This window comes from Mchenga conophoros, linkage group LG10, assembly GCF_057382185.1.
Source record: "Mchenga conophoros isolate Kocher_MC1m ecotype Shallow Benthic linkage group LG10, M_conophoros_male_GT1.1, whole genome shotgun sequence".
In the NCBI taxonomy this organism is placed as follows: Eukaryota; Metazoa; Chordata; class Actinopteri; order Cichliformes; family Cichlidae; genus Mchenga; species Mchenga conophoros.
Window position 1 is genome coordinate 30,006,722 of NC_140535.1, and position 13,166 is coordinate 30,019,887.

Below are 13,166 nucleotides of genomic sequence, written 5' to 3' on the forward strand. Positions count from 1 at the left end.
CACCACAGTACAATATCATTTGGGTTTCGTATTGCTAAGTCTTCTTTACGTCCTGTAAGTTGTGAGGTGGGGCTTCCATGGGTTGGACTTCTATCCCTTATTGGATTTTGATCTGGGGAATTTGGAGGCCAAGTCAACACCTCAAACTGGATACTGCCGTTGCCTTCAAACTATTCCTGAACCATTTCACTTTGTGGCAGGGTGCATTATCCTCCTGAAAGAGGCCACAGCCATCAGGGAGTGCAGGTTCCATGAAGAGGTGTACGTGGTCTGGAACAATGCTTAGGTAGGAGGTACATGTCAAAGTAACATCCACATATAGGTGCAATGGTGACAAGATAATCAGTGCTGTTCACGTCACCTGTCAGTGGTCATAATGTTATGCCTGATCAGTATGCTTCCATGTTACTGTTTACTAATTAAGGTCATGACATAGTTAAGGACTCTTGTTCTGGTTAAACTGAATACATAACCAGATCAACTTTCCTATATCATGTGCAAAATTATAGCACGTGCCATATTTCCACATCATATTTCACACACACACATTCTTGTTAAATTACATTCACCAGCCACTTTATTAGGTGCACTTTGCTAGAACCCAACTGAACTCCCCTTTGCTTTCAGAATTCAAGGCAGAAACATTCCTTTAAGACTTTGGGTCATATTAACATGATTAGCATCACATAATTGCTGAAAATATTTTGGCTGCACATCCCTGATGCAAATCTCCTGTTCCACCACATCCCAAAGGTACAGTACTTTATCAATTGAGATTTGATGACTGAATTCTGACCCTACCAGTCTTCTATTCTCCCATTTTTGTGAGCCTATATGAACTCTAGCCTCCAGTGGCACAGTGCTGTCTTCTACTGCTGTACCCCATCTGCTTCAAGGTCTGATGTGCTTTGCTCTTCTGTATACCTTGGTTGTAACAAGAGGTTATTTGAGTAACTGTTCTTATCATCTGGAAGCAGATATCTGATATCAGTGGGGCATTTTCTCCCACTAAGGTTCCACTCACTTAATATTTGTTTTTTGGACTCTGTAAACCTTTTGCTGGTTGTGTGGAAAACAAATCTCAGGAAATCAGCATTTCCTGAAATACTCAGATCAGCCCACGAGAGACCAGCAACCATGTGGTGTTTAACATCCCTTAAATCACCCTTCTTCCCTACTCTGATGCTGGGTTTGAACTTGGTTGTCCTGACCCTGTCTACATCCCTAAATGGGTTGAGTTGCTGTCATGTGCTTGGCTGATTGGATACTTCCGCAGATGGGAACAAATATACCTAAACAAGAGGACAGTGAGTGCATAATCAAGAGATAGAATATCCACACATCATTTGTCTAATGCAGGACTGAGATAGACTTACATGTTTTCATTTCTGTAAAATCATTTTAAAGTAAAGTAACTGAGAAAAGACAAGAACAAAGAAAATTTCAAAAAATATTTTAATAGTAAAAAAGTAAAACTCTGGGTGCAAGAAAGCCATGATGCAGTTTGTAGATTGCCAAATGACATGAGTATAAAAACTGTAACAGCACCAGAGGAGACAACTAAATGAGCTAAGTCATTTGTCTGCATGCAGCCATGTAACTCAGAGGAATGTAAAACTGTAGACTGTAGAGGTGAAGAAACAACAAAAACAAAACATGAAATATGGTGACATTTTATGAAACAAAAAAGAAAACAAATAAAAATCAATAATCAAACAATAAACAGCAGCGGGAGTGAAAGTTGACGTCAACTGACCCACCCTCTTTAACCCCTTTTCTCTGTTTATTAAATAAAGGAGAAAACCGCAAAAATAAATCTTACAGGGGACTTATTATGCTTTCCTTTTGTCTGTGATGATATTCTGTTAATATGCTCAAATTAAAAATAACTAAAGTCTAAATTAAGGCTCTGTTTATCAGAGGAGGTACTCCTAACATGGTCATCCCAGGTACACTACAAAGACTCTGAATACAGAAGCTCCGCCTACCAGTTGTTAGAACTTTGTTTCTGAGGGGCAGCCAATCAGAAGAAAATTGGCTTAAATGGGGAGGAGCCTAAACACTTTGTTTTAGACAGTGGATGAAGTGAAGGGCTGTGCTATTCAGTTCAATCCAATTTCATTTATACAGCATTGTGCTAACGCCCACAATAAGATTTTAAAAAAGGATGATTCTGAACTGTGGATCACACCAAGCTAAAGAATAAAAATATGGAACTGAAAATAGACACAATAGGTCCTTTTTGTAAAACTCTGACAACTTCAAGGGAAGCAACAGGCAATATTCTATAAAAATGCTACAGCATTAATGAAAATGTGGCAATACAACTGTAGGACCCTAGATGCAGTCTGATTTCTTGTGCTTAAAATGTATACTTTTATTCTGATAGTCTGGTGCAGACAGGAAGTTTGGCAAGAAGAGAGTGGAGCCACACGGTTTTTTGACCTCTCAATCTCTCTTCATCTATTTTGAACTGAGCACACACAGGTAGTCTCTGGCTTAGTGCATAAAAGCTCAACTTCTGTAACAATATTGAAGTAAAAAGAGTAAAACTGGCCTTTATCCACTGACCTACAGTAGGGGAAAAAAGATGTCATTCTTCAGTCATGGTGTATCGTTGGCTGTGAGTGTCTCGGTTCTCTGAGTGTCATTGTCTGCAGACAGCAGCAGCTGGTCTGAGGAGCTTTGAGCCTCGGGGTCATCAGATGCTTCAGTAGGCTCTTCGGGTAAAACTGAGTATGTTGGGACAGCGTTGAACATGATAAAACCCACGGTGATGACGACAAATGAGACGATGTACAGGGCTGAAAACTGAGACACACAACAGGGACACAGATTAACGCTAGAGGATTTTGTTCATGTGTGAGGCCTTTTTTGCTTATACCTCCACTGTCATTAATCAAATGGAGTTGTTGTGGGCAGTGTAGTATTTCAGGTGTACGTCCTCTCCTGTTGTAATCCACCTGCTACAGTTAAACAACTATGATCTACCTTGTGTACTTTGTGGTTGGGTTTTGACTTCAGACCGTTTCTGCATTGTTCTGAACTAAAAACAGTTCTAGGAGGTCAAAACTTTCCAAAAGAAAAAAACCCATTTAAAAACCAAGCAACAGTAACAAGAACACAAAATTCTTCTTCTGTCAAATCCTAGCCAACCTTCACATATCCATTAACCCTCCCCAGGTTGACTGGCAGCCTATTGTCATGTGAAAAAGTCAATTTTTGCTGTTTATTGGTTTTTATGCAAGTTGAAATGCCTTCTTTTTTGCAAGTCTTGTCAAGTCAACTTTAGAATAAATCTTACAGAAAATCTTCATCAGCTGATCACACTTCTACTACCCTGTGTAACGTATCGAATCCTTAAGGAGCTATGGGGATGACAGGGTTTGCTGATGCATAATGGATGATACAGGGATCTTGACCATCCTCTGCATCATTTACTGGGCATGCTGCTTGAACATTTTCTCTAACGTCAGCCTTAGACTTACTGCCACAAGGTCAGATACAGGAAATCATTACCCCCTTATTTAAATGCACTCCTAGCATTTATTTTACTGAACAATATACCTATTTGATTTTCTAAATATTTCTCACTGGTCATGTGCCTGTCATCTTGTTTTTCATGCTCTAGTAGGAACCAACTGGTTCAGCACAAAATAAATATTTTAACTAACCAAATAAATCATTTGCATTTCCTGCTGCTGCGAGACAAGGCAGAGCTATCGCTCATTTCTCTCATTAAGGACTGACATGCATACATACAGACATCACAAACTCACCTTGTACATGAAGAGAAAGAGGCCACAGAAGAGGCTGAAGAGGTCAGCAGTGAGCAGAGAGAGGTTCACTGCTGTGGCGCTCGTCATCTTCACCACTACAGGCATGAAGCTGTATAAAGCGTACATGCACAAGGTGTAGACTACAAACAGCATGGCTGCAGAACACAATAAACAGATTTGAGTGAGAGGCAGTGGAGTGATATTAAAATCAGAGACGCTTCTATAAATGTGATTATGTTGCAGTTTAATATGACAGTACAGAAAGTGAACTCACAGATGTGAACGTCCCACTTGATTTCTCCTACTGCACGTGTTTCCAGCACAACTCTGCAACAATAAGCAACAAGTTAAAATGATGAGGGAACATCATTAATAAAGGGTATTGCATCACAATTAGGTACTATTAGGTATTACATGATTAAAAAAATATTTGTTTGCATTTGAACTCATTATACATGAGTAAAGGTTGAGCAACCAAAACTGGCTCCTGAAGGTCCTTATATGTAAGATATCATATCATCATGTTGCCTAGCAACCACTTACCAGCGGCCTAAAATGACCTGTTTGTAGCTTCATGTATTAAGAAGAGGATGATTTTGATTTCTGTTTAACTTTCAAAACACTTAATATATATCCACAAAATCTTCAGTATGTGTAGTATATTGTGACATCATTGTGTTACCTAGCAACCACCTATCGACTGACTAAAACCACCAAAAACCCACATTTTTCCTGTTTCTTTGTTTGTTTTATTAATTTGTTTTATTCACGTTAACACTGGTGCTAGCCTTGGTCATCCTCAAATCCTCCATATTCATACATATACCCACAACCTAAATTTAAATAAAGCTCAACAAGCAAGGTCTTCTCACACAGATATCACTGAAATTCATAGAAAGTATAAGAAAAAAAGATGCTAAAATCACAATCATAATCTCAAAATTTTCCATTTTCCAACTATTCTTGTTAACATCTTCTATAGTGTCTATCATGGTCTCATCTATGTGTTTTTGCTCTCGCCTTCTTATTGTTCTGAAACCAGATTAAAATTTTAAAACACAAGTTGCTAGCAAATAAGCAAACTGTGGGTAATTCTCATTTCTGACTCTTGGAATGACTTAAATTCATAAAATGGATTTAATGTTTTAAATGAGCGACCCAGTCCAAAAATAATCAAAGTGTTTGTGAAGGTCAGGTCCTTTGCTTGTCTAAGATCTGAGGAAAGACCCAAAGGATTTTGAAACACAGCTATCGCCCCCTGCTGGCTGTTAAAAGGAATTCAGGTTTAAGACACATCTGGTTCATCTATTAAACAATGTGGGCTGGCAGAGAGCTGTGATGTATATTATCTGATGGCAAAAAAGTGACATTATTCACATTATATTAATGATATTAGCACATTAATAGTGGCTCAACAATAGTCATTACTCTGTAACAACAGTACAGAACAATACTACCTGCTGTGTCAGTGGTGCAGAAAAACACAATATCTTACAGTTGTACACCGCTGATGAGAGTCCCAAACAGGCCCATCATGCCCAGGAATTCAACTCTGCTCAAGTTCTTCACTGTGTGCTCCTGGCACATGTTGGATATGGCGTAGAGGACGGCACTGAGCAGGACCAACCCATCGCCCAACAGTACATCACTGGCTGCACAGAGAGAAAGAGACAGTTAGTATAAGACACAGGCACAATTCCAATTTAATTCAGTTCAATTCATACCAACATCTGCCTCTCAGACACTGAGGAATTATTTAATATGAACCTACACTGACTGCGTTACGAATCTTTTACAGTGATAAATGTATTTTTGCCTGTTTGTTTGTTTTTAGTCAGATGAGGATACTGGCTGTCTGAATGCCTTCATGCATCAAGAGGATAAACAAAAAAGTCTGACATTAACTTTGACTGAGGAAAATGTTCTTACTGGATCCCTGGTCTCTTCCAGCCAGAATGTCAGCTCCTACCATGGCCCCCACCCCCAACAAACACACTGCTACAGCTACAAAGTGGATCACCCGATATCGAGTCTTCAGGAAAAACCAAGAAAGTAACATCAGCACCGGGATCACAAAGCAGTCCAGCAGCTGAAACACACACAGTGACAAACAGGCGTTAACATGAGGGCAAAAGACATGTTGCACTTCATGCAAGCCAGCTTGTTCCTCACAAACAGACCTCTTTAGTATAACCTCCTACCATGTGAAGTCAGCCAAACTTGACTAAAAAATAGTCAAGTTCGGCTGTAAACCCAGAGTGTTTTTTACACCAAGATGGGAGAATTTTACTGAGAAAGTGAGAAACACCATACGTTCACATAGTAGCACCTGTTTTATGTCCCTCTTTGAGTCTATAGAGTATCATTACATACACAATAAACATTGCACTTATTTCAACAAGACTTCAAACTAGCAGCTAAGACAATAAGCTCATCAGGAGAGCAGCATCAGGCTCGCCCCCTGCTGCCCAGTGAAGTCTTTTGGTTAACCAAACTATACATGTGTTCAAAGCAAAGTCAGGAGAAGAGTCTTTACTGACAACACTCTTTTGTTACCTGTATACTTGTCAGCGTGGTAAACTGGTACGCCTTCACTACTGTGTAGTTCGCCTCAACGTCTGCTATAGCCATCCCCAAATACTTCCACCAGTTGGTTTTTAAAATCTGTAGGATGTTCCTGTCACCTGAAGAAACACATCAGACTGAATTCAAATGGTCCATAAGACCCTTTAAACATCTAAACACTGCTTTACACATACATTTGGTGATCTGAACAAACTGTGAATCATTAACTCCTTTGTGCTATTTTCTGCTCCTTTGATCTTATTTTACTCACTGTTCAAAGGATATTATAAACAAAGGGAATTAAATTAAGCTTCCTTTTAGAGGAGTTGATGCTGTGCTGTGTTATAACCTGGATAATGTTCATTTATTTGCATTCAAATAGTGGTTACGTGATACGATTATGACGTCAACGTGATTCTGCTCTATTGCTAAATATTTTGTATCCATTTGTAATTAATTAATGTGTATATGTAAACAGTTTATGTTTACGATAAAAGATGGATTTTCAGAATAAGAGCTCTAGTACTAATATTTGTTTCTGTCCGCTAATATGCTTATAGTGAGCAACATGAGGACAATTAATCATCACATAACACTGCAGCTTCTGTGAACTCTGCACAGAATTTTAGTTTATTGCCTATTGTCCTTTTACCTTGTTTTGTGCTATATTACAAGGATGGAAGCTCGGATGACACAAGTCTTAAATAATGAGGCGATCTCTGTGAGCCAGACGCTCAGACTTAACCTTGTTTTTTCTGCTCTTTATGAGATCAGTGAGAGCAGATAATATGATACTATAGATTTTCAGGCACAGAAGTCACAATCATCTGTGGTTCAAACCTTCTGCTTGCGATAGGCAGACAATCAGAAGAAAGTTGTGTTGAAGGGGGAGGAGCTTAAACAGCTTGTTTCAGACAGAGGATGATCTAAGAGGCGGCACCAAGTACCTTATAAAATCCTTTTGGCTGCTCCCTTTAGGGGTCATCACAGTGGATCATCTGCCTCCATCTCATCCTATCCTAAACGCCTCCTCTGTCACATCAACCCTCTGTACGCAAAAAGGAGGAGGACATGAGGGGCTGATGTGACAGAGAAGGATTATTTTTTAACAGTGAATCAGGCAAAGCTACTCCAAAAATAAAAGCATGGAGCTGGAAATGAGGTTAATACTGTACATCTCCTTTAAAGTTCACTCTTGTGGTCTCACCACTATTACTTTTCCCGCTAAATCAGCTTACTTTACCATAAATTTGCAGGTTCATCAGTATGATTGATGCTACAGAGAAACATTTACTTATTGTGACTCACTGAGAGCAGCCAGAATGTCAAATATCCTGAGAGCATGACAGTCTGACCTGTGCGGGTGCTGAGGTGTGTTGTGTAGGTGAACAGCAGGAGGGCGTAGTTGAGGAAGCTCTGCAACATGGGTGTCTCCACTTTGGCATGAGTCAGGTACTCACAGCTGACTGCTGTCCCACATATCAGCAGTGACAGGACCTGACCCATGAGTATAGTCTTCAGCAGACTCCTGGTAAGTGAAGAACACGAATCATGCATCAAAAGAAAAACACTGTCGTGAATGTCATGATGATATTCCAACTTGCAATTTGCTTAGGGACATCTAACCGAATATTGGTAGGGGTGGATGCATATATTTGTATATTCAGCTGTATGTGCACTCTTGACACTGTGTGGTTTAGAGAAAATCCCAAATAAATAAACACTTGTGCACCTGATTTTTTGTTTTTACAGTCATTAAATATGTATGCTGTTCAACCATTCAACTCATTCAACCATTCGACTCTTGAAAAAATGTGGATGTAAGTTCTCTAGTTCTTTTACAACCCTGGTGATTCCACGCCTGTTACATTCACTGATACAACATACATTACAGTAGCTAAAAACGAGATTTACACATCTAGATTTGTGCTCACCACGTGAAAACATCTCTCAGGTTGTATCTGTGCAAACCACAGCCAATCTTCATTTTCCCACACAATCTCTCCTCCACGGGCCCCTCCATCTCTCTAAGAGCTAAACATAAAGACATAAAGACATGGACACCGAGCAAGATTAAAAGCTGGAAGAAAAATAATTGGGAATTAGTGTCTTTCGCTTTCAGTATCTTCATCAGACTGCCCAAGCAGAGCATGACACCTAATCTCCAAAGGACTGAGGTTAATGTACAAACACATTGCATGAAGTGATTAAAACCGGTTATATATATATATATATTTCGTTACGAGCTTTGTGTACACTGGAGGCGTCGACGCTGATAGGTTTACTATTACATGCTTTAGTTAGAAAATAAATATCCCGAATTGTAGTGTAGCTCGTAATGATTCGTAATACGTACTTAGTTACGTTAAAGCAGGTATAAATAATTAGTAGCAAGTACAGAAATATTAAACTTAAACTTTTCAAATGGAGTTTGGTGAACCTTGCGTCATTTATTACACTCCATTAGCTAAACAGCTAACAAAACAGCGAATTAATCCATGAATGTAAATGAATATGAATAAAACATACATTTTGACGTTCAATTATGTGGTGACATCCTCCAGCTGTGATGATTTCATGTTTATTCAGGAAGAAAAAAATCTTCGTCCACGAGGAAACACCTCTCAACCAGGATGAACAGGACTAACCTCGTGTTCGCGTAGGACCGCCCCTTACGCTCTGATTGGTTGCAACGAATTCTAGGTGACGTGTGCACAGTGCAGTCAAACTCAGGATAATTACAGTTAGTTTAGTCAGAAAAAAATAACACAAAACGTATTTTATTAGGGATGAATTATTGTTATTAGTATATTTGTACAAATTGCTCATTGATGCTTTGGCAGTGTTGTTTACGGAAACTTTCATGCTTATAAAGTCCTACTTGCTGATCGCGTACTTGTGGCATGCGGTGTGGAGATCTGCCTTTCTGATTTTTCTGATGGGCTAGCACTGCATCTCTATGCCTTGTTCCCGAGTTCCACATAATGTTCCACATTTTTTGCAGAAGTCAGCATGTGAGTCTAACAACACACACTTTATGTTTTTAAAAAGTTGCTGATCCGAAAAAACCAAAGAGGAAATAACCAGACAGACGAGCAGACAAAAGTAGGCTACTAGCAGAGGCTAGAAACAGAGATTATATTTCTTCCGTATTAGCCTCTCTTCATTTGCTTCCTCTTAAAACCCTTTTAAGATAAGATAAGATAAGATAACCTTTATTACAGGTTCCCACACGTGTGGGAAATTTGTTTTGTTACAGCAGTGGACAGTGCAAAGTTGCATAGAAAAATTAGAGAAAAAACACTGGAATAATATATCTATGAGATACTGTACACAATAGAATAGAATAAAATAAAATACAATATACAATGGAATAAAATAGAATACAAATGCTATATACAATTGAGTATAATACAACAATGCGAGAAAAAAGTATTGCACTTAGTGTTATTGCTATTACACATGTGTGGATGTGTGTGTTTGATCAGTTGAAGTCTTTGTTGTGAGTCCGACAGCAGTAGGGAGGAAAGACCTGCGAAATCTCTCCAATCCTTCTCCTCACATAAAAGCCCCGAATTGGTCCATATACCCTAAAGTATATATAGTACTTTAGTATAGTATCATTTTATCCCAATAGAGCACTTTACTCTCAGCCTGAAGGCTTACTTGTGGTTCCTAGCATTTGTAAAAGTAGAATGGGAGGCAGAGTCTTCAGCTGTCAGGCTCCTCTGGTGTGGAAGGAGATCCTAATTTGGATTCTGGAGACAGACACTCTTCCCATGGCTTCCTATGTCCCCTGGCCATTCCGCTGCTGCGTGGCATTATCCCTCATCCTGAAAGACTTGGGGTATTGTTATCAGAAGAAAAGTCTGTGAATGCAAGACATGTTTAACTAGACCATTGACAAGTAGCAAGGTCCTGCAAGATATGTCTTCTGGCAAGACAGGAAAGGAAAGGAAAGCAAAGGAAGGGAAAGGAAAGGAGAGGAAGGGAGCTCTTCTACTCCACTGTCACCAAATGCTGCTGAAAAGTTCAAGTTCAGGTTTCAGGTTTTATTGTTATGTCCAGATAAACAGTGTAGCTACATTTACCCATAATGAAATACTTTGGCTCGTGCTCCTCAGTTTTGCATGACCATATAGAAAGTGTGCAGTTATATTAAGAAGAAAATAACATGAAAATAGCAGTAATAATAATAATAATAATAATAATAATAATAATAATAATAATAATAATAATACAAGAGAGAAAAAGTATTAATATTTAGAGTATTTAAGACAAGTTGGTATTTAAAGTTTGTGCAAAAGTATTTACCGGTTGTGCAAAAACTTGTGCAATGAGCATTTAAGTGGCATTTTTTGAAGTGACAGTGTGTAGAGCCCTGTAATTGTAGTGAGTGTGTAATGGTGTGTAAAGAGTGTCAGCAGTTCAAAAGCCTGATGGCTTGTGGGTAAAAACTGTTTCTGTGTCTGCTAGTGCAGGTCTGGATGCTCCTGAACTGCCTGCCAGACGGCAGAAGTGTGAAAAGTCTGTGGCTGGGATCAGAGAGGATCCGCTGTGTCTTCCTCATGCAGCACTGTCTATAGAGATCCTGCATGGCTGGCAGTTCAGTCCTGGTGATGCGCTGTGCTAATCTCACCACCCTCTGCAGAGCTTTGCTGTACAGGGCATTACAGTTGCCATACCAGGTGGTGATGCAGCCAGTCAGAATAATTTCAATGGTAATGGTTTCGATAGAAGTTTGTTAGTATTCTGGAGTTCATCTGAATCTTCTCAGGCGCCGCAGGAAGAAGAGCTGCTGTCTTGCTGCTTTTGTGATCACAGCAACATTGTGTGACCAACTCAGATCCAAATCAAGGGATTGATTTTAGGGTTCTCACTTTGTAATATAAAGTAACTCCAGGCAGTTGTTGCAAATTGGAATTTTGGAATTGAAATACATTTGAGGTGAACAGAAATACACTAACCCAAAAGTTTCTACCTCCAGTATATGCAGCAATGTGTTTATTAGAGTGGTGAACATTTCGCCTGTGATTCTTCCTGTTTTCTCATTATTTTCCCGCTTCATTTGTAGGCTATAATTAATATAAAACATTTGTAGACAACACAGAAGTTTGTATAAAAAGTAATGTTTTATCGCTATTAGCGGGTTTGTTTATTCATGAGGTATGCAGCAAATGTTTAATTGGTCATATTTCCTATATGGTCACCAGAGTGGAGAAAGTATTATACAGTAACAGTATAATGTGTCTAAGTACAGGATAGGAAATGTCCCCAGCACTTCACTTTATAAATCAAACCTACATTCTTACTCAAAGAATGTAGGTTTGATTTCTCCAAGCTTTTCTTTTTTCCTCAGGATGATCTTGTCATGGAAAAATCCCAGCAGTGACTGAGCAAAATTCCCATTTTTATTAATGTTGTTGTACTTCTCTCCTCTCTCCCTCATGTCATGCAGGGAAGGAATGATAATAAAGACCATGCTGACAGTGAAACAATAACTGGCCCTGAGACTGTACAAACATTTTCCTATCTCCAGTTCTGCACTCAGTGTGATATGTGGCAAATGTTTCCTTTTACTTTTCCTACATATCATTTACAAGGCAGTGAAAGTGAAGTAAAACAGCAGAGGTAGTGCTATGTGGTTCAGTATGGCAGAAAATACCTTCTAATGTCTCTGATTAGCTGTATTTGTTATACATTATTGTACAGGAACCATTTTTTTTTTGTGGTTTATTAGTCCTAAATGCATAAATTCTGTAAATCCTATAAGGTTTAGAGAACTAAAAAGAAACTTCAGTTAGTTGCAGATGATAAACTTCAAAAAAAGTTTTCACAAACGTGATTATACATCGTACCTGATTTTTTGATTGAAGTTACCGTAAAGTAATTATTAACCAAACTAAAAGATTTTTATTTACTTTGACTTTGTTTTTTAGACTCTTTATTTATTTTTTATGAACTTGCAAAAGGAATGTTTTGTGGAGGTATGGTAAAGATGACACAGGAGATCTAGGGCCGCCACATTTTCACTATAATCCCTTACGGTTGGCAAAAGTAGTGCAGTATACCTGCTCAAATTACACTTTGCTCATGTTGTTTGTGAACATAAATAAATAATATTCAGCCTGAGAATATTTTAGCTAATGTCTATAATCTGTTTATTCTACAATGTTGTAATATGATTAATTTTTAAAAATCATTTTATGTTAAAACAAAACAAAACAAACAAAACACACAAATCATTTAAAATAATTCAAATATTTTGGTCAGGTACAAACTATGATTAAATCTCATAGTGCCTTTTTTCGTTCGATGTGACCTTACAAATTTGGGAACACACAATAACACTCCAAAAATTGATTGTACCTGTTAAAATGAGACTTCCACTGTGGATTAATTCCCAACAATTTACGAATGACAATAAAATCAAAGCCTCCGTTACACTTACTACACTAATGTTGCTGTAAGAAGAAGAAAAAAACACACACACACACACACACACACACACACACACACACACACAAATCAAAAACATAAAAATAAACAAAAAAGTTTTAGGAGAAGGAGAGTGCAGGAAACATGAAAACCATAACATATACTTTAACAAGTAATACTTCTTAATGGCTACATTATAAACTAACTGTAACTAAAAATAAACCTTTTATGTGATACTATAAACGTTCCACTACAGAGCGTCGTTAAATACTGTTATTAATGAAGGTGAGAATAAATTATACAACAAACGTAAAATGAGCACCACAAAAAGACATTCTGACATAGGCTGAGCTTTAAGGAACAACAAAAAACGTAAATAAATGC

At 38.3% G+C, this 13,166-nt stretch overlaps 1 protein-coding gene across 1 annotated transcript; it reads right to left on the bottom strand.

Moving 5' to 3' along the window:
* Nucleotides 1-1,436: 1,436 nt before the first annotated feature.
* On the bottom strand, nt 1,437-9,004 carry slc35f2 (solute carrier family 35 member F2). The gene is made up of 9 exons (XM_085289755.1): nt 8,874-9,004; nt 8,279-8,378; nt 7,700-7,872; nt 6,336-6,463; nt 5,709-5,868; nt 5,275-5,431; nt 4,054-4,106; nt 3,780-3,934; nt 1,437-2,811 (listed from the first exon to the last, which is right to left on the bottom strand). Exons 2-9 carry the CDS (start codon nt 8,365-8,367, stop codon nt 2,605-2,607), a joined length of 1,122 nt encoding a protein of 373 aa, XP_085145881.1. The 5' UTR covers nt 8,368-8,378; nt 8,874-9,004; the 3' UTR covers nt 1,437-2,604.
* Nucleotides 9,005-13,166: the final 4,162 nt, after the last annotated feature.

What these genes read in the sequence shown, in the direction of transcription:
- slc35f2 (XM_085289755.1), bottom strand. Translation starts at nt 8,367, where the DNA reads ATGGAGGGGCCCGTGGAGGAGAGATTGTGTGGGAAAATGAAGATTGGC. An exon ending in CCACGCTGACAAGTATACAG is followed by an intron (nt 5,869 to 6,335) that starts GTAACAAAAGAG and finishes TGTGTGTTTCAG; the next exon opens with CTGCTGGACTGCTTTGTGAT. An exon ending in CAAGTGGGACGTTCACATCT is followed by an intron (nt 3,935 to 4,053) that starts GTGAGTTCACTT and finishes TGTGTTCTGCAG; the next exon opens with CCATGCTGTTTGTAGTCTAC.